A 23759-nucleotide genomic window follows, 5' to 3' on the forward strand; every position below is an offset into this window, starting at 1 on the left:
ATTCCAAACCTATGGAGAGGCAGCATGCTGTGGAGGTAATGAGCTTTATCTTGATAGGAAGAAAAGGTAAGGCTAAGTGGCTCACAAATGCACAGATTCCTTTCCTCTGCTTAATCAAGCCTAAGTACTTTTCTACCTAGTCCCAAGAGTGCTTGATGATGTGCATGCTACATATGTATGTTACAGTCCTCATGTCATCTTTCCTGGATTAGGCTCTCAAAGATGCTCTAAAGAACATATTCTTAAGAGAGAATTGTTCTGCTGCTGCAGGAAGAGAGCTTTGTTCTGCATATTCCTCCAAACCCTGTGAATAATTTGCTGCAACAAATACATTTGTTTGCATCAGATAAACAGGTGGGGAAGCAAGAACACATTTTTATGACCTTCCTCATCCCGGCCTCATACTGAGTTCACGTCTGCCGTGGCAGAGAGATCAAGTGCTGGAGTAAGCAACCTGCATGCAGCTCCCCTTTGTCAGAGAGGAATAACAGCTCCAGTACAGGAGGTTAGGGCAGCTTCAGTTACAAATAGAAAAAAGATCTGTAAAGCTTTTATTTACAAGTAAGCTATGAAAGTACAGCCAAGCAGCATGGTTTGTTATCAGAAAGTAACAATGCTGTGTGGACCACTGTTCCTGCACCAGTAGCATCTAGGATCAGCTTCTCCCTGCTGAATCTGAATCAAATGAGTCTGTAGTTACCCAGAAATTAGGCAATAGTGAGTTTGCAAATCACAAAGTGTGTGTGTGTGTTGAGATTTATCTCTTCCAGCTGGTTTGCATGGAATGTTGCAGCAGCTGTAGGAACATCTATAACTAGGGGGAAATTCCAGAACAAGGCAGACTGTAACAACAAAAAGACAAAATCCACACCAAGACTTTAAAGCAGGTGAAATCAACCTGTGGTCATCCATAAGTTGTTGAACTCCAGCTCCCATGATCCCTGAGCATTGGTCATACTGGCTAGGACTGATAGGTGAGGGAGTCCAACAACATCTTGAGAGACACAGGTTAGCCACCCATGTCCAGTCCCTGTAACAGACTTCTGTAAGAAACTCATACAAAATTGTCATACAGAAATGTCCACTTTGATGGCACAGAAGACCTAGTTTAGAATGAAAAACATGGCAGACATGATGCCTAGCTTGTGGGGTGCCCACCTCAGTTCCATATTTTTTCCTGCATATATTTGCTATGATTGGCATGGGAGCAATTTGCCTGACAGTATTCTGTACCCAAATGAAGTATTGGCTGCAATTCAATGCCACCTGGTACAAGATACTTTCATGCAAGTGTGGCCCAAAGCTTAGTTTCTATTCTTTTCTGCATGATACACTGTCAGGGTAGAATTCAATGTAGAGCTAAGGGATTTCTGCTTTCTCAATGGAACAATTTCTTTTTTCTTTTCCCTATGTACTGTCCTGGGGGGTTCTCTCAACCCTCCAGAGTGGATTTGGGGGACGCCTAGGAGACATGCAGAGGAAGGAGGAGGGAAGCCCTATTATGCTGCTAGGAATGCTTGAACTGGCTTCCTCTAATGGAACTGAGGAGTTGAATCTAGCCCTCAATATTTATGGACTATTTTTTAAAAGAAATATTTTAGGCAGGGAATGTGATGATGCTAATTCTAACATCAATGCTTATTTCTTGCATTGGGGGCATGTATTGCATTACACATTTACTTTCTTTGCTGTATGTTGAAAATTCACCAAGTGAAAAGCAGTCATTTCCATCGACACTGAAACCCACAGAGACCCTCTGGAGAACGATGCATAATGTATAGAAAAAATGAACACATATCAATCCTAGTATGGGCAAAGAGAAGTTTAGGCCAACTTCCTATACAGTTTCAGAATGAGGCCCAGCGTCTTAGTTTCCAGTAGCTCATGTATTTTTCATGGTCTAAACTGTCAGCTTAAAAGGCACCATTCCTTTATTTCTATTTTTTCAAGGGAATGAATGAGAGTTTGCAATCGTGAGCCTTATGGCTTACATTTTTAAAAAAGTAGCTTGCAATTTCTTTCTTTTTTGCATACTAAAAATGTAAAGAAGATCATATCACCCTAATAATCTCATTTTCCAATTCCTCTTTGTTAACACTGCTGGTTGGAGCCAATTACAAATGCCTTAAGGCTTTCCGGCTCATAATCATAACGTGACAGGTCAATTTTTTTTGTTTGCTCCATCCATCATTACTGACATGCTAATTCAAAGTAAGCATGGCATAGCCTATTCAGTGCCTCTTCTCCCTGTGCAACTACTGTAATTTTAATGCAGAAGGTTATTATGAAGCACGTTGCCTGCTGTCATTCAGAGCACACCTCTTCCATGCCTTTCAAAACAAATCCTATAATTATGCTTTCTCTCCCACTAAATATCTAATATTTCTTACTGCCACTGGGCAAATAAACCCAAAGAGGCCATCATGAGTGAAGTTTATGGGAAACAGCCAGTAATACTGTACAGCGTATAAATGAAGTGGATAAAACAACAACAACAACAACAACAACAACAACAACAACAACAACAACAACAACTGCTTGGGAAGATACTATGCCAGAAACTCCAGAATTGCTAACACTATTATTCCTGTTACCAATAACAGTATACTGCTTACTTAGCGGTAATAGGTCAGGGTTTCATTGTGCAAAGCATGTGAGCATCAGAGATATTATCCTTCTCCCAAAAGAGTTTGCCATGATCTTCACTATCTCATATTTTACATATATTCCATCACAAAAGACTCATCAGCTTAGCAGATAAGAAGGCAGGTCTCTTATAGATCAGTAACTAGTTCAAGAACTGGATGCAGAGGGCAGAATTCAACCACTGAACCCTACTAGTGGAAGTCAGTGCAAGGACTCCCACTAATGGGGCTTTCACCCCTCCCCTCCCACACCCCACAATTATTTCTGGGGAGGTCAGGAAAACCTGCAAAAGAGGGGAGGAGAGGGAGGATGGTTCCGTCCGAGAAAGTGATGGATGACTGCTTATTCCTACTGCGCAGGAGGAATATTTCTCACAATGGAGGGAGGTAACAAGGAGCAGTATCAGGACCTGTGCTTTTTAACTTGTTCCTAAATAACCAGGTGTTACAAGTGAGCAGATAGATGGCCACGTTTGCTGCTAACACCTCATTGTTCAGGGTGGGAAACAAACAAACAAAAAGTGATTGTGAAGAGCTCCAAAGGATCTCCCCAAACTGGGTGAATGGGCACTAAAAGGGCAAATACAATTCAATGTAAGCATGCAAAATGATGCACAAAGGCACCCAAAATTCCAAACTCCACTTATATGCCAGTGGGATCCAGGGAAGAGACCTTAACACTGTGATGGATAGCTAGGTGTTGACCCAGTGTGCAACAGCTGTGGCAAATTCCATGTTAGGGATCACTAGGAACAAGACTGAAAACAAAACTGCCTGTATCATAATGCTGTTATGCAAATCCATAGTGAGACTAAATTTGGAATACTTTCAGAGGTGGATTGAGGGGAGCACGGCCAGTTTTCGCCCACACTGGGTGCTGAGCTGAGATGGTGCTGCAGGGGATACTGAGACAATGATGAGCAATAGAAGGTGAGAGGTGGGGGTGGGGGTGTCGCCACATTTTAGTGTTGCAGAGCACGCTGCTGAAATGTTAAGGCGCAAAGTCTACCACTGATACTGTGTGCTGTTTTGATTGTCACCCCTCAAAAAGGATATTGTAGAAGTGGGAAATGTTAGTCATGTTTATAAATTTCAACAAGTCTTCTCTGAGTAGGACAGCATTTGATTCAACCCTGTGCCCTCAATTACAGCCATTTTTACTTAAGCATCCAGTGAGGATCAAGTCTGCTTCCATGCAAAGTCTCTTCCTAATGACCATTTCTTTGCTACTCAGGGACAGGGCTTTTTCCAGCAAGAGTCCACTGAAGCTCAGATCCAGCACCTCTCAGGTGGGCGCCATTGTCATTCTAGGAGAACAAGGGAGAAGTTCATGGTGAGCTCTGGCACCTCTTTTTCTAGAAAAATAGCACTGCCCACAGATATGATGCTAACGAGATGGAACAGGCATATATTACAGATGTCAGTAGGTATCCACAATGAACTAGCAGGGCTGCTAAGGATGGGAACAGAGTTCCCCTCCCAACTGGCAAGGGGACACTCAGGTGCATTAGAGTCCATTGCCCAATGAATCCATGGCATTGTCGGGTGAGAGAAAACCTAGGGGTGCCAAAAGTGTGCCCAAGTTTCATTTACTTCTATTCAGACATCCAAACTTCCAGCCCTCTCTGGTGAAGGGCTGTGCATATGAGATGTTCTCTACTGCCAGTGATGTACAATCCTTGGCTAGTGTTGGTTTGGGGATTTTTTCATTTGCAACAGGGTAGGAGGTCTCTGATGATGGCAGAGATCCTATTTAGCCCTGCGGAAGTCCTCAATTCCACACCTGTGATGTCCAAATACTCTGATAGGCAGTTACAATACTAAAAGGCATGCACAGCAAGCAGAGCAATGGTTACTGCACATAAAATATAATGGGTATTCCTTTTGTATTACAGTCCTCTAATTTTTAATTCAATACAAAAAGATGATGGCTTGCAATTTACTAGAAAAACTGTCTTCAAAATACTGTGGCTTCCTGATCACAATTAAAACCAGGCAACTGTGAAAAAGTACTTGCCTCTGAAAATAAAAGGTTTATGAATAAAAAGTAGGGATCAATAAACTGACAAAACATCTTAACCACACAAGAAAAACTAACTGTAAGAAACCTATTCCTTAACACCCTAGGGGAAAAAAATCTATAAATTGCTTTGTCTATGCAACATTAACACCAAAAAACAAACAAACAAAAAACAAAGGGGAAAAAACATGAAAATAATGTGTTAGACAAGGTCAGGAAAAGGTTATGTACATTCCACATTGCTGACAGAAATGCTGTCATTAGAATTTAACCCGTGTTGCTACATAAAGTTTGATGGTGGAACTCATGACAAATAATTAAAGGGAAACTGTCAGACAAGACCACAATTCCAATATAATGCTTTGCAGATATATTGGTCCATCAATCCAATAATGATGTCAATGCTGGGTGAATTTATGCATGCATGCATGGCTTTGTCAACATATCTACTCATTCAGTGATACAGCAGGAGCAGTGAAAACAGGCTATAGCATCAAAACAAAGTGGAGAAAACATAACCTAACAGAGGGGATTTGAATTTATTGCAATTTCAAACTTCCAGCAAGCAATTTCTATGAGGGGATCTCTTAGGTCTTACATTCTTCTTTGGGAAGTCCAAAATAAGCAGCTGGAAAATGTAACTTCAAACTGCAACCAAATCTGGGTATGTCTTTCATGGAAAACCCATGACTTTTTCCCCTAGCCAGAACTAACTAGAATTTAATCAGTGACACTGATTAAATATTAGGGTGCAATTGGGTCGGTGTCATATGACAGGCATAGGCAAACTCTGGCCCTCTAGATGTTTGGGATTACAATTCCCATCATCCCTAGCTAACAGGACCAGTGGTCAGGGATGATGGGAATTGTAGTCCCAAACATTTAGAGGCCCGGAATTTGCGTATGCCTGTCTTATGATATACCTATTTGAGTAATAGCTACCTCTGTGGATAATATCATCCATGAAGCTCACTGGGCCAGTCATTCTCTTAGTCACCTAACCTACCCCACAGGGTTGTTGTGAGGATCAAATGAGGAGGAGAACTGTGGAATCCACTTTGAGCATCTTGTAGGAAAGGTGGGGGTATAGATACAGTAATGAATGAATGAATAATGCGTAAATACAATTTTTTAATTGTGATGTTAACAAGTCTGTTAGGGTTCATATTTTGGCGATGTTAAGAGTGGAAGGGGATACTGGGGAGGAGAAAATGGAAAGAGATGGGGACTCAAGTAGCTGGGGGGTGAGACAGCACAAGAAGAGTTATGGAAGAATACTAGTCATGTGTACAAGAAGACACTGAAATGCTATCTGCTAAGCTCTAGAAACACTTCTTGTTTTATAAAGACTCACAAGACATTTTATTTATACTTCCAAGCATTTTTGCACAAACAAAAGGGCCTGAAAAGGAGTAAGAAAGGAATGATTAAAAGGTACCTAATTCAACCAAAATGCATATGCAAGGAGTATGCAGAGTCCTGGCAAATAAATGACAATAAGCATCTAACCAGTGAAAACAAGCTTTCCTCTAACACAAGGAATCAATGATCAGGCGGCTGCTTAGTTCGTATTATCACATACACCCACATTCAGAGCTGGACTTAAAGGCTAGCACTGGGATGTTGTAAAGATGAGAGAGCTGAATGGTACCGGTCATTGCTGAGCAGTGTGTTACAGAAGGGATCCTTTTCCCTTCAGAGGAAAACTCTTTCAACAGCCATACTCAAGGCATGAAATAATGATACATTAATAATATTGTCCATCCTTGCAGGATGACATAGTAGGAAATGCGCAGAGGGAAGGCAAAGATCACAGCTCTCCTGCTTGATGATGGATTGGTCAAAACTCTCTACTAAATGGAGTAGCTGCTCTAGCTCCAAAAACTTTGTTTTTCTTTAAATAGATTGCTCCAGTGTTTCAGATTTTTTATGAAGACACTGAGATGGCAGACAAAACCAGACTTCTACACACATCATCTGGACAAGGGCTCTCTGGCAGCACTAAAATGAATGGCTCATCTAAGGACTGGCCGTAAGGCACCTTTTCCTCTTTAACTATCCTGTGACAAGTTACGGCCAGGATTCAATATATGAACAGATAAAGGACCCAGATTTAGGTTTAGAATCATCTCTAGACTCTGGCTTTGTTCCATTTTGCAATTAAAATACACAAAGTTCAAAATTTCCACAGTATCTCTTGTTTTTGTAGGTGTCTAGCTTTGCTCTCTACTAATCAATAGGAACTGTATTGGCTCTCTACTAATAAATTTCCTGTGTTGACTAGTCCATCTTTCCCCCCACCATTTTCCTTCCTCTTTAGCCACTCCTGAATTTATCAGCACCAGGCGCATATACAAAGGGGCTGGAGATGCTGAATTTAGATAATTCCATACTTTTTATTTTTAATAAAAAAGCTTATCACCTGATCTGCTCTAGTCGCTCTTTAGTATTGGTATTGTACACACAACTAGTTTTGCCCTGATGGTGATAAGCATTGAACAGTGCACTCAAGTAAAAGCAGTGCAAATGTGAATAGATGGCATCCACACTTAGATGTGTATTCCAATAATTTGAATACACATATTATTTATACCCATTCTGAGTTAGCAAGAGATGCATAAGAACAAGCCTGCTTCTGTATGTAGAATTCTTTATCTAGATCATGCTAAATGTCTGGGAAAGTCTGCACTCAGTCAGTTTTTACTATTTGGATCATAAGTCACAACAGAGAACAGAAATTCCATTGCCAAAGACTGCATGTGGAGTGTGAGAGTAGGGAGACCCTCTTCAGCATATAAAATGAAACACTTATTAAATGCCAAACAAAGCACAGGCATCTCTAACAATGTTTCTGATTTTCAAAAATATCAGTTTTTGTTTAAAATATATATCTGGAAATAGGGAAGAGTTCCATTATTGTAATTGGCTGTGGGATTTGCCGAATTTTTCACATCTAAGCTGAGTATCTGAGGGAGAAAGTGAGCTACTTATTTAAATTTCTGGAAGCACATTGGAAGAATATCACTGAATCTTACTGGTTCCTTGGGTGAAAATCCTTCCAAATTTTAGCAATTACTCAAAAGCCAGGTGAAAAGGAAGTGGAAAGGAAACAATGAAAACTATGCAATGACGAGAATTCGCATAATAGCCCTCTAATATAACCAGATGCATACGTTTGAGCCACTTTTGAACACGGAAGTAAAATATTTTTAAAAATCACAACTACAGATCTTCTCACAGCTACAAAGCATTTTAGCCAAGTTTTGGACACTAATAATGCTGGGCTACCCCATCCTCTCCATTTAACTATCACATTAGGATTTAGAAGCTTATAGTTTGGTTCATTCACCAGTAATATTTTTCTTCTTCCAACGTATCCCATCCTCAAGTAACCCTTTGTTTTATTGGATATTACTGCTTATTACTTCAGTAGATCTATATCTATCTATCATCTATCTATCTTCTATCTATCTTCTATTGATTGATAGATATAGAGATATAGATATGGTGAAATGATTTTCAATAATGCTGTAGAACCTTTCAAATTGAATGGATGGACCTGCACTTCCTGTTGTTAGTCCTTGCATCCTAGCTGAACCTCTTTTGGGTCACTGTTAGCTGCCTCTTATTGGGTCTCAGTTTGGTAGCCATGGGGGAGGCTGGCATTTCTCTCCAGGATGACTTGAAAAAGAACTTGTCTTCTCCATGCTTCTGGTAAAAACTGGTGAGATGCTAAAGGGGGGATAGAGCTGCTCCAATTACAACATAAGCAATAATTTGGTCCAATTCAAATGAGAATTAGGGTTACTGAGTGCCATTAACACTCATCATGCTACCTAAGCAGGATAAGCCAGATGTGAAAAACAGTCTGAAGGAATGCTGCAAGATTTATTTGGAAGCTATAGCAGCTACACTGATGATGGTGATGTTTGTTTACAGTGTCAAACATTACAATGCATAGTTTATTATTGTCTGTGTCAGCACTTCCTCAACCATCTTTCAATGGATTAATAGTGTGCTCTGTCTTTGATCTTTGTGAGTCAGCCGCCCAGGAAAGCTGAAGAGAAGGGGGGTGACATGTGAAGCATACACTAGATTATTACATTAAGACAGGAGCAACTAGAGTTGACAGAAGGAAGCCTAGCATGACTTAATCGTCCCAGTGAGATTCCTCTTTAGTTTCAGCTACCTTGATCAAGCTTGATCTCAAATATTGGGCAATTTCAACCTTAACGCCAATCTTAACAACAACAAAATCAGAAAGACATCTGGGACCTCAGAAAAGGGCAATTTAAATCTTTATTACATACCAAAGCAAACAAATACTAAGCATGCAAAGAGGAAATAAAGCAGGTTTGCTACAAACAATAAACATTTGAACTGGCAAATGGTCTTATATTTGGGATATTTTAAGATAATGAAGTTCCGCTTACTTTCATGGACTCTTAGATCTAATAGATCCACCTTAAACCCATTGTGGAGATCCATCAGGAATAGACATTAAACTGCAAATTTTATTCCCTATGCCTAGTGAGGTGGAATGCTGTGACATGTTGAGCAGAAAAGTCAATGTTACAATATTATGATATAAAAACTGGTTAGCATATAAGTTACCTCAATAAAGGAGATATGTTGTATAGGGATTCTTCAGTTGCCAGTTTGGCAAGAAACAACTAGGCTGATACAATTACTAAAGAGGAGTCTGAATCTTTTCAGATTTTCCATTAGAACAGTTGTGGAACCCAATTTTGATAGAGGTCAGTAGAAACCAAAAAGGGCAAAGTGCAATAGATCATTCGGTGGCCATTCCATTTAAACTTATTGGTCCTTAGTTATAGTCCCATGAGATATCAGAATTCCGTGAACCTTGTGATTGGATAGGGGGTTCTGAGTGGAGAGAATAAAAAGGCAGGCACATCATGTTTAGGGAAAAAGCTTGGTGTCATTGAGGGACTTAGGAAGACTTAGGCCTTTCTGTACTTCTTCTATAGTGGTACAGTTCCTCTTTGATGTTTTTAACCTGAAACTGACTGACTGCTGCACCTTTGGTCACATGTCACTGTTATTAGGGAGTGAGTGTGGTTTTTCCCATCCACACTGGTGGTGGGTTGCAACTAACTTGAGAAAAGTTCTGTGGATGTAGTCACACCCCTTACGTACCGTTGTGTTCCTCCAGCCAGTAAAGGTTGAAGTTTATGAGCATGTGTACATCTTAGCAATCCTGATATTCCCACAAGGTGAGTGAGCACTCATCATTAAAAGCTTGGCAGATGGAGTGTGGAAACTTGTCAGAATATTTTTGTCATTTTCTTCCAGTTCAGAACTTCTTGCCCTGCTCCTGAGCATCTAAAGCTGCACTGTTACCTGCCTGAGTAAATATTACTTCCTTCCTTATAAGAAAGAGCTTCTGCTTGTGTGTTTTAGAGCCAGAGCAGGACACCCACCAGATTTCCACAGAACCTCACCTGCCCATGCTTTCTGAATTTGCCTAATCAGGTTGAAGATCTTCTGTTATAATTAATAAATACAGTGGCACCTCAGGTTACAAAGGCTTTGGGTTACAAACACTTCAGGTTACAAATTCCGCTAACCTGGAAGTAGTACCTTGGGTTGAGAACTTTGCCCCAGGATGAGAATAGAAATTGTGCGGTGGCGGCAGCAGGAGGCCCCACTAGCGAAAGCACGCCTCAGGTTAAGAACGGTTTCGGGTTAAGAACAGACCTCCGGAACGAATTAAGTTCGTAACCTGAGGTACCACTGTATGAGCATTCTACCAGTTCATTGCTTCTCAGGTCTGCTTTATGGGTGTGTTTTTTGTAAACTGGATGATACAGTACAGTCTAGGAACAGAAGCAGCTTTACTTGGCTGTTGTGACTTTGGCAGAAAGAGATACAAATAGTTGTCTAACACTAAACTCCTACAGGTGCTAAATGCATCTGCCATGCTGGGTAAGCAGTGGCGCACTCCCCCCATCCTTGTGCTGCCTTCCCAAAGGCATGAAAACACTAACTTGGCTTTTGGAAGGAGGAGGACTCTAGGACCCTGTGAGAGCCTCACACCTCCTTCTCAAAGCCCAGTGAGTCACTTATCTGGCTTTGAGACAGTGCCCAGTGCGTGTGCACTGTTCATACAGCCCTAAATCCACCCCTGGGGCTAGCAAAGCTGCAACTACTGGAATTCCCCTCTTCTACATGCCATTAAAAATACAGGAGCACAATCTTCCTTTGATTCTGGCTATTAATGCCTATCAGGGACTAAGCAGGTTCTCCATTGTTAGTGAGTCACATATGCAGACGCATAGCTTGTCCTGATAACCTCTTTATTGAACATTCCATCTGATCTGTTTGTTTGGAGGTTATGTGACTTCTCTTTCATCAATAGTTATTCCACACTTTTTAGTTCATTTCCTGCCACTTTCTTTACCACAAGTCTTTTTCTAAAAAAGTGGATTTGTTGTGCTAGAACACCAGAAACAATCTAAGCCACTTAACTGTGAAAACCTAAATGTCTGGTATGTGACTAAATCCCTCTCACAAAACAGTGACAATGTAGAGGTGACCATTGGTGAATACAATAAAGCAAGGAGAAATTCAAATTCACTGGTTCACTAAGGCATCAAATACTGCATCTTCTCCCCTCCCAAATTTCTGGAAACACTGCTTGCCTCCAATTTTTCTTGCCGAATTAGTGAGTGCTATGACAACAGTAGGCGCTTTTTGTTCCTATTTTCAAACAAGAGGCTTGATAATTGGATTAATTTGTTTACAATCATTTAATTAAATTTGCCAAACAACAATGTACATACTTGGAGGCACAATAATTATACCTATGTGTACCTTCCAATCACTGAAAGGGCTGTTAGTCACTGAGGAAGTATTTGGTAATTTAAGATTACCCTTATTTTCATTTTCTGATTAGTGAAGAACAGTCATCGTCATGTTCAGGTAATTGCTTTATTAACTAGCTTAATTACACATCCTGTAAAAGTGGCAGCTACGCAGTTATTCTGCTTAATGTGTTGCTCAGGAAAAAGTGCTAACTAATTGCTTACATATTCCTTTTAGAGGTCTGGAATATTTGCTGGCGTAATTCATTTGTGAAGAGTATGATGGAAATGCTATGAATTGGTACTTGGTGTGATGCCAGAGAACAAGATAAAGTTCTACCTGAACATCAGTTGTATGGTTTATGATTCTTTCAACAAGCAGGGAAAGGCTTTGAACCTAAATCCAATTCCTTAAAAACAAGCTCCATTGAAGCATCAGCCCTGGGCAAGTGACAGGATACAACTTGTGTATTCGGTCCATTAAGAAGATCCACACCATGAGATTCGGAGAAGGGCCAGAAGGCACAGCCCCGGTCTCACACTCCATATGTTCACCATCACTAGTTTTAATGTCATTTGCCCAGGTCTTCGTTTCCACAAAAAATGTGTTCAAGGTCAAGCTGAGAAGTAATAAGCCGCCCAGCCTTTCCCCAGTGTCTAATTAATTTAATTACGATTCTGGTGTCCTAAGAACTTGACAATTCAAAGATGTATAGGAATATGATCCTGGGTATCTTCAAATTGACAATCAGTGCACTGTCGTTTAGAAGTACAAGGATATGAATTTTGAATGTGATATCAGATATAGGTGGGTAGGTTCCACTGAATGGAATAGAACTGCTGCCGACAGATGTTTATGGGGTTTTTTTTGTTTTGTTTTTGAGGAAAGGGGAATGTGTTCTTTAAAGAATAGCCATAAGTTTGTAAGGGTACTGGAGAAGTTGTAGTTTGGAAAGAGCTACAAAATACAAACTGCATTGTGTTACATTTTTTATCTTTTAGATTACTTTCTTTAAACTGAACTCTACAACCACAATGTGTCATTTAACTATAAAAACGCCTTGAAATTAATTTAGTAAAGAGGCTATACCCAAGATGTACACCCAATATTGTCACAAACAAAGTCCAGGAAATGGAGATAATCCAGGAATACTGTGCAGTTCTTAATTTCCCCCTCCTCTAGAATTTAGAACACTGCCAGCTCGTGCATCATGGGATGTGATTTGAGAATCATACAATACACAGCAGGAATGTATGCTAAATTCTCTTTCCCTGGATCTCCTGCTGTTCCAGGCAAATGCTATATTGAGTTGGCAATTCCATTTTACTGCCATTATCATTAATAGACATTGTTTCCATTCAGTGCAGAGTCTCAGTGCCTTATTATCCAAATGAACTGGAAATCCACACTGTGGTACAGTATTGAGAATGGTGGCACTAGGAGGGGGAGTGAAAAGGTAACTGAATGGAACAAACTTTGCCCCAATGTGAAATACGCCTTGTTTACTTAGGTGAATTTAGCATGCTTATAATGGCAGCCTTATTTTTAATTTTAAGTTTATGATCCAGTTACAATTTGTATGTGAAATGTGAGTGTTCTTCAAATAACCACAGGGAGCAGCCATCATTTCCGCCCCCTCTGGTGCCACCAATGGTTTGGAGGACTTGCTACTGTTATTGTGAGTAGCATATCAAGGTCCAGATTTTGGTTAGTTATATGAAACTGTAATCAACACTTATGCCAGACTTTCAATGCGGAGAATTCTATAAAATTATCATAAATGTTCTGAAATAATAATTATTGTACAAAATAAAGCCAGTCTCTGGCATCAGAATTTTGTTTTGTTTTGCTATTATGTACTCAACCTGTGTGCTCTACAGCTTCATGACAGAAAGCATCCAAAATCCAATTTTCAGATACAAAAGCTGGATTGCCAGTGAGTGAACTGCAAGCCAAAATGTTATTACTGGTGTTAATCTGCAACAACCAACAGCAACAAAATATGGTACAAACATCGCCATCCATCATTACCAGAGAATGACAAATGGGAATGTGCTGGGATGCAGCCGTCATTATTGACAATTGGGTTACATGCAGCCCAGGTACTGTGTGTTTGAACAAGGACGAACACAGTAATTCACAAATATCATTGTCCCCTCTGGCCAACAACTTTTAACAGAACTGCAGCTGGTGAGATTCAACCTTTGCTGAAACTGGAAAGAGTCTCTGTGGTGGCTTGTTGTGTGATTGCAGTCTGTGCAATAATTTTGACAGCACAGTAGGAGCCATGGGAGCGCTTGAAAACAGAAACACTGTGGCCATTTATTATAAAAGGTTGCCCTGCTGTGGACAGCCAAAACAACCGAAGAGCTGATATTCATCTGACAGTGGCTTTGGTTATCATAAACCCACTCCATCATGTAATGTACTGGCATTCCAGTTGAAAAGGACCACACAGTTTTATTGTCCTTCAAAGAATAAGTAGTGCTTAGATTTAAAACTGAGACTGATCCCACAAGAAAATGATGTTTTGGGTATACTGGATTTTACAGCACAAATATGGGAAATAATTGACTAGTTCAGATAGATGCAATAAATGTAATGCTGAAACCGTACCCTTGAGATGCATGATGTCCCATGGTGTCTTCCTTCTGATTTTTGTTTGTGTTAACTTTGTTTTGGATAAATCCTTTATATTTGTGGATATTCATGCATTCTGACATTATATTCCTGGAGTGTGGGGACTAACAAATAGACAACAAAGGGGATCCTGCAAATCATGTTCCAAGATAGGGACACCAATTCTTAGCTCTTCTGATAAGTTTGGCCTCTGGAGGACAACTAATTTTCTCCACTCTAGATACACATGGAAGGTATATGATACGACAGTGTTATCTCTATTATGTCAGATGCATTGTGTCTTCTGTGTTACATTTCAAAACAATGATAATCCACAAATGCCACTTTTGCTGTTCTGAATTTTGTAAAGCTCATTAAGGCATTTGCTTGCTGAAGCCTAGAACATTCCCTGTAATTTTGGGCAGGCATTAGAATTTCCTGATAATTACTTACAATCATCAACATTTTATTTGCTAGGACATTAAATCTTGACCTTTAGTTTCACAGCAGTTGCTTGAAACAATTTAGACTGCCTGGGAAATGAAACCTTGTGCGAAGTCAAACAGCTGAAATAAATGCCAAGCCCATAAAAGCTGGCACTGCTGAGAACCATGTGGGTAACATTAGAGTGGGGGGGGGGGGAATCCTGCAGTACACTTGTCAGTTTTACATTTCTCCTTAGAGATTGGCCCTGGTAAACCATTTACTCATTGCAAACACAGAAATTTTCAAACAGCAAAGGGTAGAACTTGGCTTCTACTAACGTTTCCACAAAACTAAAAGGACCAAATTATGCACCCAGAAAATGGAAAATCTGTGCAATGACCAAAATGTACATACAGAGATCATTGGTTGATAATCAAGATGTTGTGGTTGCAAGAACCCTGCCCTGCCCTATGGGGTAGGATCATGGGACAGGTCTCTGAAATTCAGTATGAAGTCCGGGACAATTCATCACCCTCTGCTGCCACTCTGTGTCTGGGAAGAGTGCTGGAGTTTGTCTGTTGCACAGAATCTCTGAGACACATGAGCACACTTCAGACATCCTTTGAATGAGTTCAGTAAACACCATAGGGACATGCTCCACTTCTCTGTCACTTTTCGGATCACTCTCCATGAGTTGGAGGGTCATTTTCTGATGCAGAGGCTCCACACACATTTAGAACACTGGAAAACTGGGTTTTAAATTGTGAGGGAATCCTCTGTGAGTGTAAGCAGGCATTCTGCTTCAAAAGATTTCCCTCCTACTTGAGGTGGTGGTAGATATAACATTTTCATCCCCATATATCTGCATATTTACAAAATTTAGAAATTGTACCATAGAAATGCAGTGGAATATGAGAAGAATTAGGGATCAAGACAGTCTGCAACATGTGGATGTAGGTATTATGCAAAGCCCAAGTGAGACATCAATGATGTGAGGCACTTCAGGCTGCCTAGGGGCAATTGTGAGTTCTGGATCAGATAGAATCTTGACACCGGGGTGCCAGTGAATAGTCTTGCCCTACTATTCCTTACTTTGTTCGGCTTGCCTGAACATAAACTTTTGCCTTATACTGCTGAGCTGTCACTTGGAATGGAACAATGGTTTTTATGTAGTATCATGTTTTAAACAACGCGGCTGAAACATTGCTTTATTCAGATGGTTTTATATCATATATTTTTGTGGCGGAATGTTGTACAGTGCCTTGTGAGGGCAATGCATCCTGACAGGTGGTTTAGAAATCTTTTGTATGCATTATTATTTCTTATAAATTTTATTATTCTATTCCGACTTTTAGCTCAATTCTTTTTGAGAATCTAAGACTTTCTTATGATTTACTAATAAACATGTGAAAGAACTTGTTTCAAGAGAAGTACTGCACAAAAATACTACTTATTTTGGGTGAGTGATGAAAAGTTTATATTGAAAGAAACAACAAACTGGAGTCAGAGGTTTTTAATGTTACCCAAGTCAAGCTGTGAAACCTGATACACGTTTGTTTTGCATCATTTGCAACAAAGTACTATTGCAAGAAAGCACTCTGACAATGGACCACTTCCTTGTAGTATAAAGGTCAAAAGAACTCTGTGTTTGGTAGCTGTGATTGACATATCCTTTGAGAAATTGCTATTCATTATAACTGTCACCTGCAGAAACTTCAATCCAAATTTTCAAGCCAACCTGCTAGAAACATGCAACAGAAGGAGGGGGAAAAAATAACAATAGCAGAAGAATTCTGGACTTGATTAAAATGAAAGCCAATGAAACTATAATTGCCCAGCATATGGGAAGGAGTATAGTACACTACTGGGGGGAAATAAACAGAGTCATCCATGCCGCATTTTCCAGAAACTGGTGTCAAAATAAGTTTCCTTACAATCCTTGTGGGGACCACAAACCACTGAAATGGGAATTATAGGACATTATTCTTTAAACACATTATTAAAAGACTTAAGTCCTGTACAGATAAAAATGCAGTAGAATGAATATGTGGGGAGCTGGGGCAACCTAATCAGATGGGTGTGGTGGTATTACTAATCACCAATCACTAATTAATTATTAATTGTTAATTCTTCTTGACCCCACCTTCCACATGTTTCTTCAAATAGAGCATATGTATGTACAAGGTGCATGAAAAATCTATACTCTGTGAAATCTCTACCTTGCAAGCATGCTGGGTATAATTGCACATATACCTTGTCAAGTCTATGCACCTAATATAGGAGGTAAGGAGGAAATGATGCCAATGGGTGAGATGGTGGCCTCCCATCCACACACTGATTTTACCTAGACCTCTTTCAAAGTGGAATGAGGGGTGGAAGAGCCTGCCTTTCCCAGACAGCTATAGGCAACAGCAGGAGGCATTAGACGTCTTCATTATAACTAGCAGAATCAAAAGTGAGCCAGAGAAGGTTAGTGAACTAACAATATCAATGGCTCTGGATCAAAAAAGTATTTGGATGTAGTGATAAATAATCAAAGGGGCTTTGGAAAGATCTGGAGCTCAGCCTAAATCATGCAGCAAAGGCACGATAAGCCAGTGGAACAGATTGACTGAATATACAATAAAAGGCATTTACCATGGATTTATCAAGTCAATCCCATTTTGTTTTATCTGAGCATATTCTAAGTGGCTAAGAAGAGCATGGAAGAGCAAGATAATCACAAGAGAATGGAAATGTATTTTTGAAAGAAGACTTACAGGAATCAGTAACAGAGAATCTAGTTGGTGCATACGTAAGTGCCATATGAAAGCAAGTGCTGGTTTATATGGAGCTATCTTACTCACACCAATGGTCCATTGAGCTCAGTACAGCCTCCCCAGACAGACAGAAACTCTCCTGGTTTGCTGGAAAAGATATTTTCCAGTCCTGATACTGGACATACTTTTGGCTGGGGATATTCATTGCCAGATTACCAAATAGGCAGAGTAGGCACTGGCCTATGGGCCCCAAGCCTATTAGGGGCCCTGCAACAATGGATCAAAATAATATTTATTTGCTCTTGAAAGAAAATTACAAAAAAGTATTCAGATATACTTTGCAAGGCCCCCCCCCCTGAGATTTTGACTGCCCAGGGGCCTCCACAGGGTTTAATCTGGCACTGAGGATATTAGGAACTGAACCTATAAAAAGAGTGTGCTATAGCACCAAGCTATGACTGCTCCCTTAAATGTACAACACATATTCAAGTGCAATAATTCATTGTTACTATGGGATTATCTCGTTATATGTGATTAAATATTCTCTAATATTTTGGAAACATTCACACACGTGCACACAGTTCACAGATGTTATTTTGCCATCTAACTTAGATGGACAGCCAAGTGCTAGCTCAGCCAATGAAACTTCCCTATATACACCTTGCCCTCTGGTGCTTGATTGAGCATATCCTGGCAAAATTAGTCTGTCTTATCACTATGGATAACTCAACTTCTCCACAATTGTCACATTGCCTGTCATGTTCCACAAGTTGTCATGTTCCGCATTTAATTCAAAAACTAAGGTTTTCCTCTCCTAGCTCTGCTCCTCTCTGGCCCTGATTCAAATTCAGAATATCAAAGCTGTCAAGCGTCCCTTATTTGGCGGGACAGTCCCTTATCCCAGCGCCATGTCCTGCTGCTGTCCCTTATTGATGATGTCCCTTAAATTTCCCGAATTTCAAAGGAAGCAGCTCCTCTCCCTACTTCCCTGCTGGCTAGGGAGGAGGGAGGCTCCAACTGTGTTTCTTGGCTGTGTTGCTCACCCAGTAAGGAATCTAAGAATGACTGGGGGGTGGAGCTTGCATGCCTTGTGCCGATCAAATCGGCCGCATTGCCTGGGGACTCGCCTTTGCTCAGCGCTTCCCAGTGGAGAGGGGATGGTGGTTTTCCTTGCTGCATCCCCTTTGCCGGGCTGCTGCGCTATGGGAACCACCGCTTCAGGCTTCGTTTGGCTGCTGGTTGACTAAAATCCTTTATTTTGGCTGCTGATCCCTTATTTTTGAGTCTGCTGGTCCCTTATTTTCAAATCTGTAAGTTGACAGCTATGGAATATTCAGAAGCAAATGCATTCATATTGCCCCTTCTCTCTCTCATACATAGAATTGTGTATGTGTTGTGGGTGTGTACAGTTCCCATATGAGGATCTCAACATGCATGACTGAACTGGCATCAGATTTCTCTTTTCATGGCCCTTTATAACTTCATGCTCCTTCCTTTCTGCACCCACTCATCTGGTTTATCTCCATACCTTCTAACCTGTTGTTTCCTGTGCCTGGAACAATCCTCCTCCTGCAATTGGTCTTCCTTTCTCTATGCCACCGCTCAAGATCACTATATATTCCTTCTAACCCACATTTCTTCTCACATCCTCACCTACTGCACCCGCTTGATTCTGTTATGGCATCTCCTTTACACAATTGAAGCCAAACTTATCTATCTTGATATAGATGATAAATCCTTGGTGCATGGATCATGCAATTTTTATCACCTGGGTACTTGCTAATACAATGTAGGAGCTAAATATACATTAAAGTGAGTTAGGTCACCACAGTTACAGCCCTTTGGGGCACTTTTTATATGGGATATATTGATGCATTTTATCTTTTCTTCTTTATGTTTATGTTTTCAGACTTGTTATCATAAAGTATCATATCCAAGCAAAACCTTTGTGAATAGGGTATATTATATGTCTATAGCAATGAATGTATGAATAAATGATTAATCCAACAAAGTACACCGCAAAGAACAAAACATGGAAATCTTAATTCCACTTAAAAAGTGAGGTATCAACACTTGAATTAAACATGACTAAGGAGGTGATTTATTTTTTTTACCAAATTGATATCTAAGGCGTTAATAATCAGGCCAATAAAAAATATCCACTGACTGCATTATCTGCTCTCAGATGTGGAAATCCTTTAGTGTTTTAGCTATGCCTTTGGTGTACTGGTTTAGAATATATATGACCTATGCAGCACACCAAGTGAATATTTTCACTATAAAGTCAAATGTTACACTTCCCACCAAGGTTTTTACTCTCTAACAACCATGCATTGAGTGATATAAATGCAGTGCACATCATTCATTTTAATGTGTTATGCTACACCATAAAGAAAAGGAAATATAGGGAAACATAAAGCCACAGATTCACATAACAGGTGTCTTCAATCAATTGTTACTGCTTTTTCTGCACAGTCTAAACACAAGATCCACGTTATTTCCATTGTGCAGGAAGTTTGGCATCCAATCTGGCAATCTTACAATACCATTAAAAAATGCTTCTAAATGTGGACCCCCTTTCACTTTCCAGTCTGGGGTGTAGAGGAACTCTCCTGAACTACTGGCACTTTCAGTTGACATGAGGAGCATCAGGGTAACAGCCTTCCTTACTCACAGTCCTACATGTTTCATTAAACGGCTTGGTACTCACATTCCTAAATGGTACTTTTGCAAATGCCCGAATTACGACAGAAACGCTTTTGTCATTACCTTTGTTGTGTAAGTATGTCCATCGGAGCCACAAACCGCACTGGCATGCATCAGAGGGCATGGCTTGCATTTTACTAAATTAGCTGGTCCATTCCAGTGTCTCTGGGGAAGGTTTCCTTTCTTTTGCCGAAGGCTGGAAGAGAAGACGGGGGTCTGTGTGAATGTGATAGACAACTAAGACAAGTCTCTGCCAAATCGAAGCCTGAAAACAATCTAATTTTTTGTGCATGGAATCCTTTTGGATCTAATTCTGCCTAAGCACATTTCAGGGCCAGCTAAAGAGTGAGTTTATAATTGCTGGCAAAGCAATATTGTTTATTTCCAGTAGTTATATAACAAAATGATTATTGTTATTGGTTGTATGAGAAAAACAATAAAAGCCATATGAGACAGAAATAAATCATAAATATGAAAACTAGCAATAGCATAAAAACAGCATATAATAACAAAAAAGCACCACCACCAGCAACAACAATAATAATTTAAGGTACAGTAATAGAAATGTGGATGGTAGGGATATCCAGAATGTATTTTATATGTTTTAGATAAGAGATTGATGTATTGAATGGGAAAGTGAAGCTAAGATTATGCATAGGTAAAGGTAAAGGGACCCCTGACCATTAGGTCCAGTCGTGACTGACTCTGGGGTTGCGATGCTCATCTCGCTTTACTGGCCAAGGGAGCCGGCGTACAGCTTCCGGGTCATGTGGCCAGCATGACTAAGCCACTTCTGGCGAACCAGAGCAGCGCACGGAAGCGCCGTGTACCTTCCCACCGGAGCAGTACCTATTTATCTACTTGCACTTGGATGTGCTTTCGAACTGCTAGGTTGGCAGGAGCAGGGACCAAGCAATGGGAGCTTACCCCATCGCAGGGATTAAAACCGCCGACCTTCTGATTGGCAAGTCCTAGGCTCTGTGGTTTAACCCACAGCGCCACCCGCGTCCCAAACAGATTATGCATAGAGAGCTACAATTTTAAGTGGAAGCATTTTTTGTCTACCATTCTCCCTATCATGTTATTAGCGCGCATGCATGCAGAAAGCACTATATTTGAATTCTGGCATCATCAGGTAGGGTGAGAAAAGATTCTTGCCTGACACCCTGGATTGCAGTTGCCAGTCAGGGCTGCTAATACTCAGCTAGGAGGACAGCCTTACAATGTAGTTTATATGCTTTTAAACTATTTTAGGGATCCTTCTAAAATGAAAAGTAACAACAAGAAAACCCCATTCAGTATAACCAATGTTGACAACTAGCTTAATATTAAAATTGGCATGTATGGAGAAGCTCATTCAGTTGATGAGTGAGCTAGATACTATGATTTTATATTTCAGTTTCCAGTGGCCTGCTATTTAAGGAATATATTGTTAAGCTGATTTTATTTTTTAATCTCATAGGAAATATTCTAAAATGGGGCAATGCACAGCTGAGGTCACTCCTATGACTTTGTCTACTACAATGTTCACATTTCCTTGTGCTTTGCAAGGTGCCCATTTTTAGATTATGAATGTTTCTAAAGCTATTGAAAAGCCTGCAATGTACTGCTCTGGATATCTGAAACTTCAAAAATGAATGGCTATCTTGACTGTGTCATTGATGTTCTCACTTCTTCTCTTCAGTACTTTAACTGTTATATTACGGGGTTTCAGATCTAGGGTCTTTTTTAACTTGTTGGATTTTAGATTCTATATTGTGATATTGAAAGCCTCTGCTACGCCTGAATCACCAATGGTGAATCACTATGGCCTCCTTTTTCATACAGGAGTGAATAACACCATGGATAAAATAAAATTTGACAATTGGCAGTCCAATGTCCACTGACATTGTGCCCACCCTCTGATCTGTTGCAGTTGCACAATACTAAGATTCCTCTGTTTGAGTAGTTTTGTACATTTGCTATGTTACAGTCCATCAAATTATCAAGGTCAACTAAATAAAGATGTATCCCTTCTTAGCATACAAACATATCCACAATGTCTTGGTGCCAAGCAGAATTTAGCAATACCCAGGATTTGAAACCATTGTTCTGAAGCTGGCTACCGATCCTGCCCAAGAGAAATAAGAAAAATCAACCACTGCATGATTTATGAAATTAAATTTAAAGGGTATTAAATGAACAAGGTGCCATATAAATATTATATTTATATCTAAAAATTAAATATAAACACCTTACAAATAGGACTGCCATTCCTGATAGAAGCCTTTTCAATAATTGTTAAGGGTAACGCCAACTCTATTTTTAAGATTCATTTATATTTTGCATAGTTGTGCTAGTTAAGTATTATTAAGGTTACTAAATGTTATATTGTTTTAGGTTGTGCTTTTCTATGATTGCTTTCAGCATATCTGGTCTACAAATCATAACATCAAATACAGTACATACAGTTATCAAGACAACACATGCATGCACCTTTTAACATGAGAGTATAAGAAAACCCATGAATAATCATAAAGAGTTATAAATAGAGATAATGTCTATAGCAAAGCACTGAACCAGCACATGGAAATGTTCTTCTGTTACCTAGGGATATTCAAAATTGCTAATTACCTAGCAAATCAATGATCTCTTTTAGGTTCTAGACTAAAGGACAGTGGTGAAAAAAACCCACCCCCAATATGTCAGACTTGACAAATTTTGCAAGTTATGATCTAGAAGCCTCTTTAATGTAGCTGGTTGCTTTTTCTAACCCAAGTGACAGAAGATGGTGTTGACTTTGTTGCTGAATCCAGGAGCAAGTTGAGCTATCAAGAAAAAAGCCAGGGATAGGTAGTCATAATCTGTTGAGGATGAATATAGACAAATCCTATACTGCTGGGGCACCAAAGATCTCAAAAAAATAGTTTGTGTCCTCTCCTCTCTTGCGATTGATTGATTGATTGATTGATTGATTCATTCATTCATTCCTAATATGCACACCTGGATTATGTACATAGTTTTGGTAATTCCTTTGTTTTGGGGGCACCTTCAAACTAAAGGTATATGCTCATCATCCTTTGCACAGCAGAACCTCAACAACGCCACTGGAATAGTCCATGCACTCAATGCGATATTTTGAATTCAAAGTGAAGTGACCAGGATAGAGTGGATTGAAAAGTAACTCTCAAGTAGTTTCAATTACTAACTTGTTTTATGACATGCCCATCCAGGGTCCATTTGTATGTCTCATACCCTTTTGTAAAAAATCAGCCCTTTGTTTTTGTGTTAAAGAATAAAAATAATGAACCTGAATCCTACTTAAAAGTAAGCCCTGGCTAACATTACACCTAATCAAGGGTAAGGCTAGGAGGGCATGTGGTGGGAATTAGCTCTAGTAAGGACAGAGGGCCTCCCAAGGTCTAATGCCCCACCCCTATAACCATGATGGAGGGACTGTAAATATCATGTGTGAAGTAGCTCCATGTGATATTGGCTTTCTAGATTTCATAACAATATATAAATTCTACCCCAAGCATTTGGAAGAAATAGCAATCCCACTGCTTTGCCCTAATATGAAAGCACATCAGAGCAGTTTAGCTGAGACAAGGAAAACATTTTAAAACATCACCGAATGCCTTTATCATGGTTTAGAAAACACATATGGATGCTCTTTAAAGCAATTTTGCCCCAGTTTGCAATTTGCTGCACAATTCAAACTCTCTTGTAATATCACATTCAGCTGCTAAAATAATAAAAATGCTATTCTTTCATTTC

At 39.8% G+C, this 23759-nt stretch overlaps 1 protein-coding gene across 2 annotated transcripts in view; it reads right to left on the reverse strand.

Annotated features, from left to right (window-relative positions):
• Positions 1–23759, reverse strand: part of SPOCK1 (SPARC (osteonectin), cwcv and kazal like domains proteoglycan 1) — a 392633-nt gene that overhangs the window by 112798 nt on the left and 256076 nt on the right. For both annotated transcript variants that reach the window (XM_083428897.1, XM_083428898.1), the window contains exon 5: positions 20067–20199. In XM_083428897.1, coding sequence (XP_083285023.1) covers positions 20067–20199 — 133 coding nt within the window. The remainder of the gene's footprint in view (positions 1–20066; positions 20200–23759) is intronic.

Source organism: Podarcis tiliguerta, assembly GCF_965153285.1.
Source record: "Podarcis tiliguerta genome assembly, chromosome: 2".
In the NCBI taxonomy this organism is placed as follows: domain Eukaryota; kingdom Metazoa; phylum Chordata; class Lepidosauria; order Squamata; family Lacertidae; genus Podarcis; species Podarcis tiliguerta.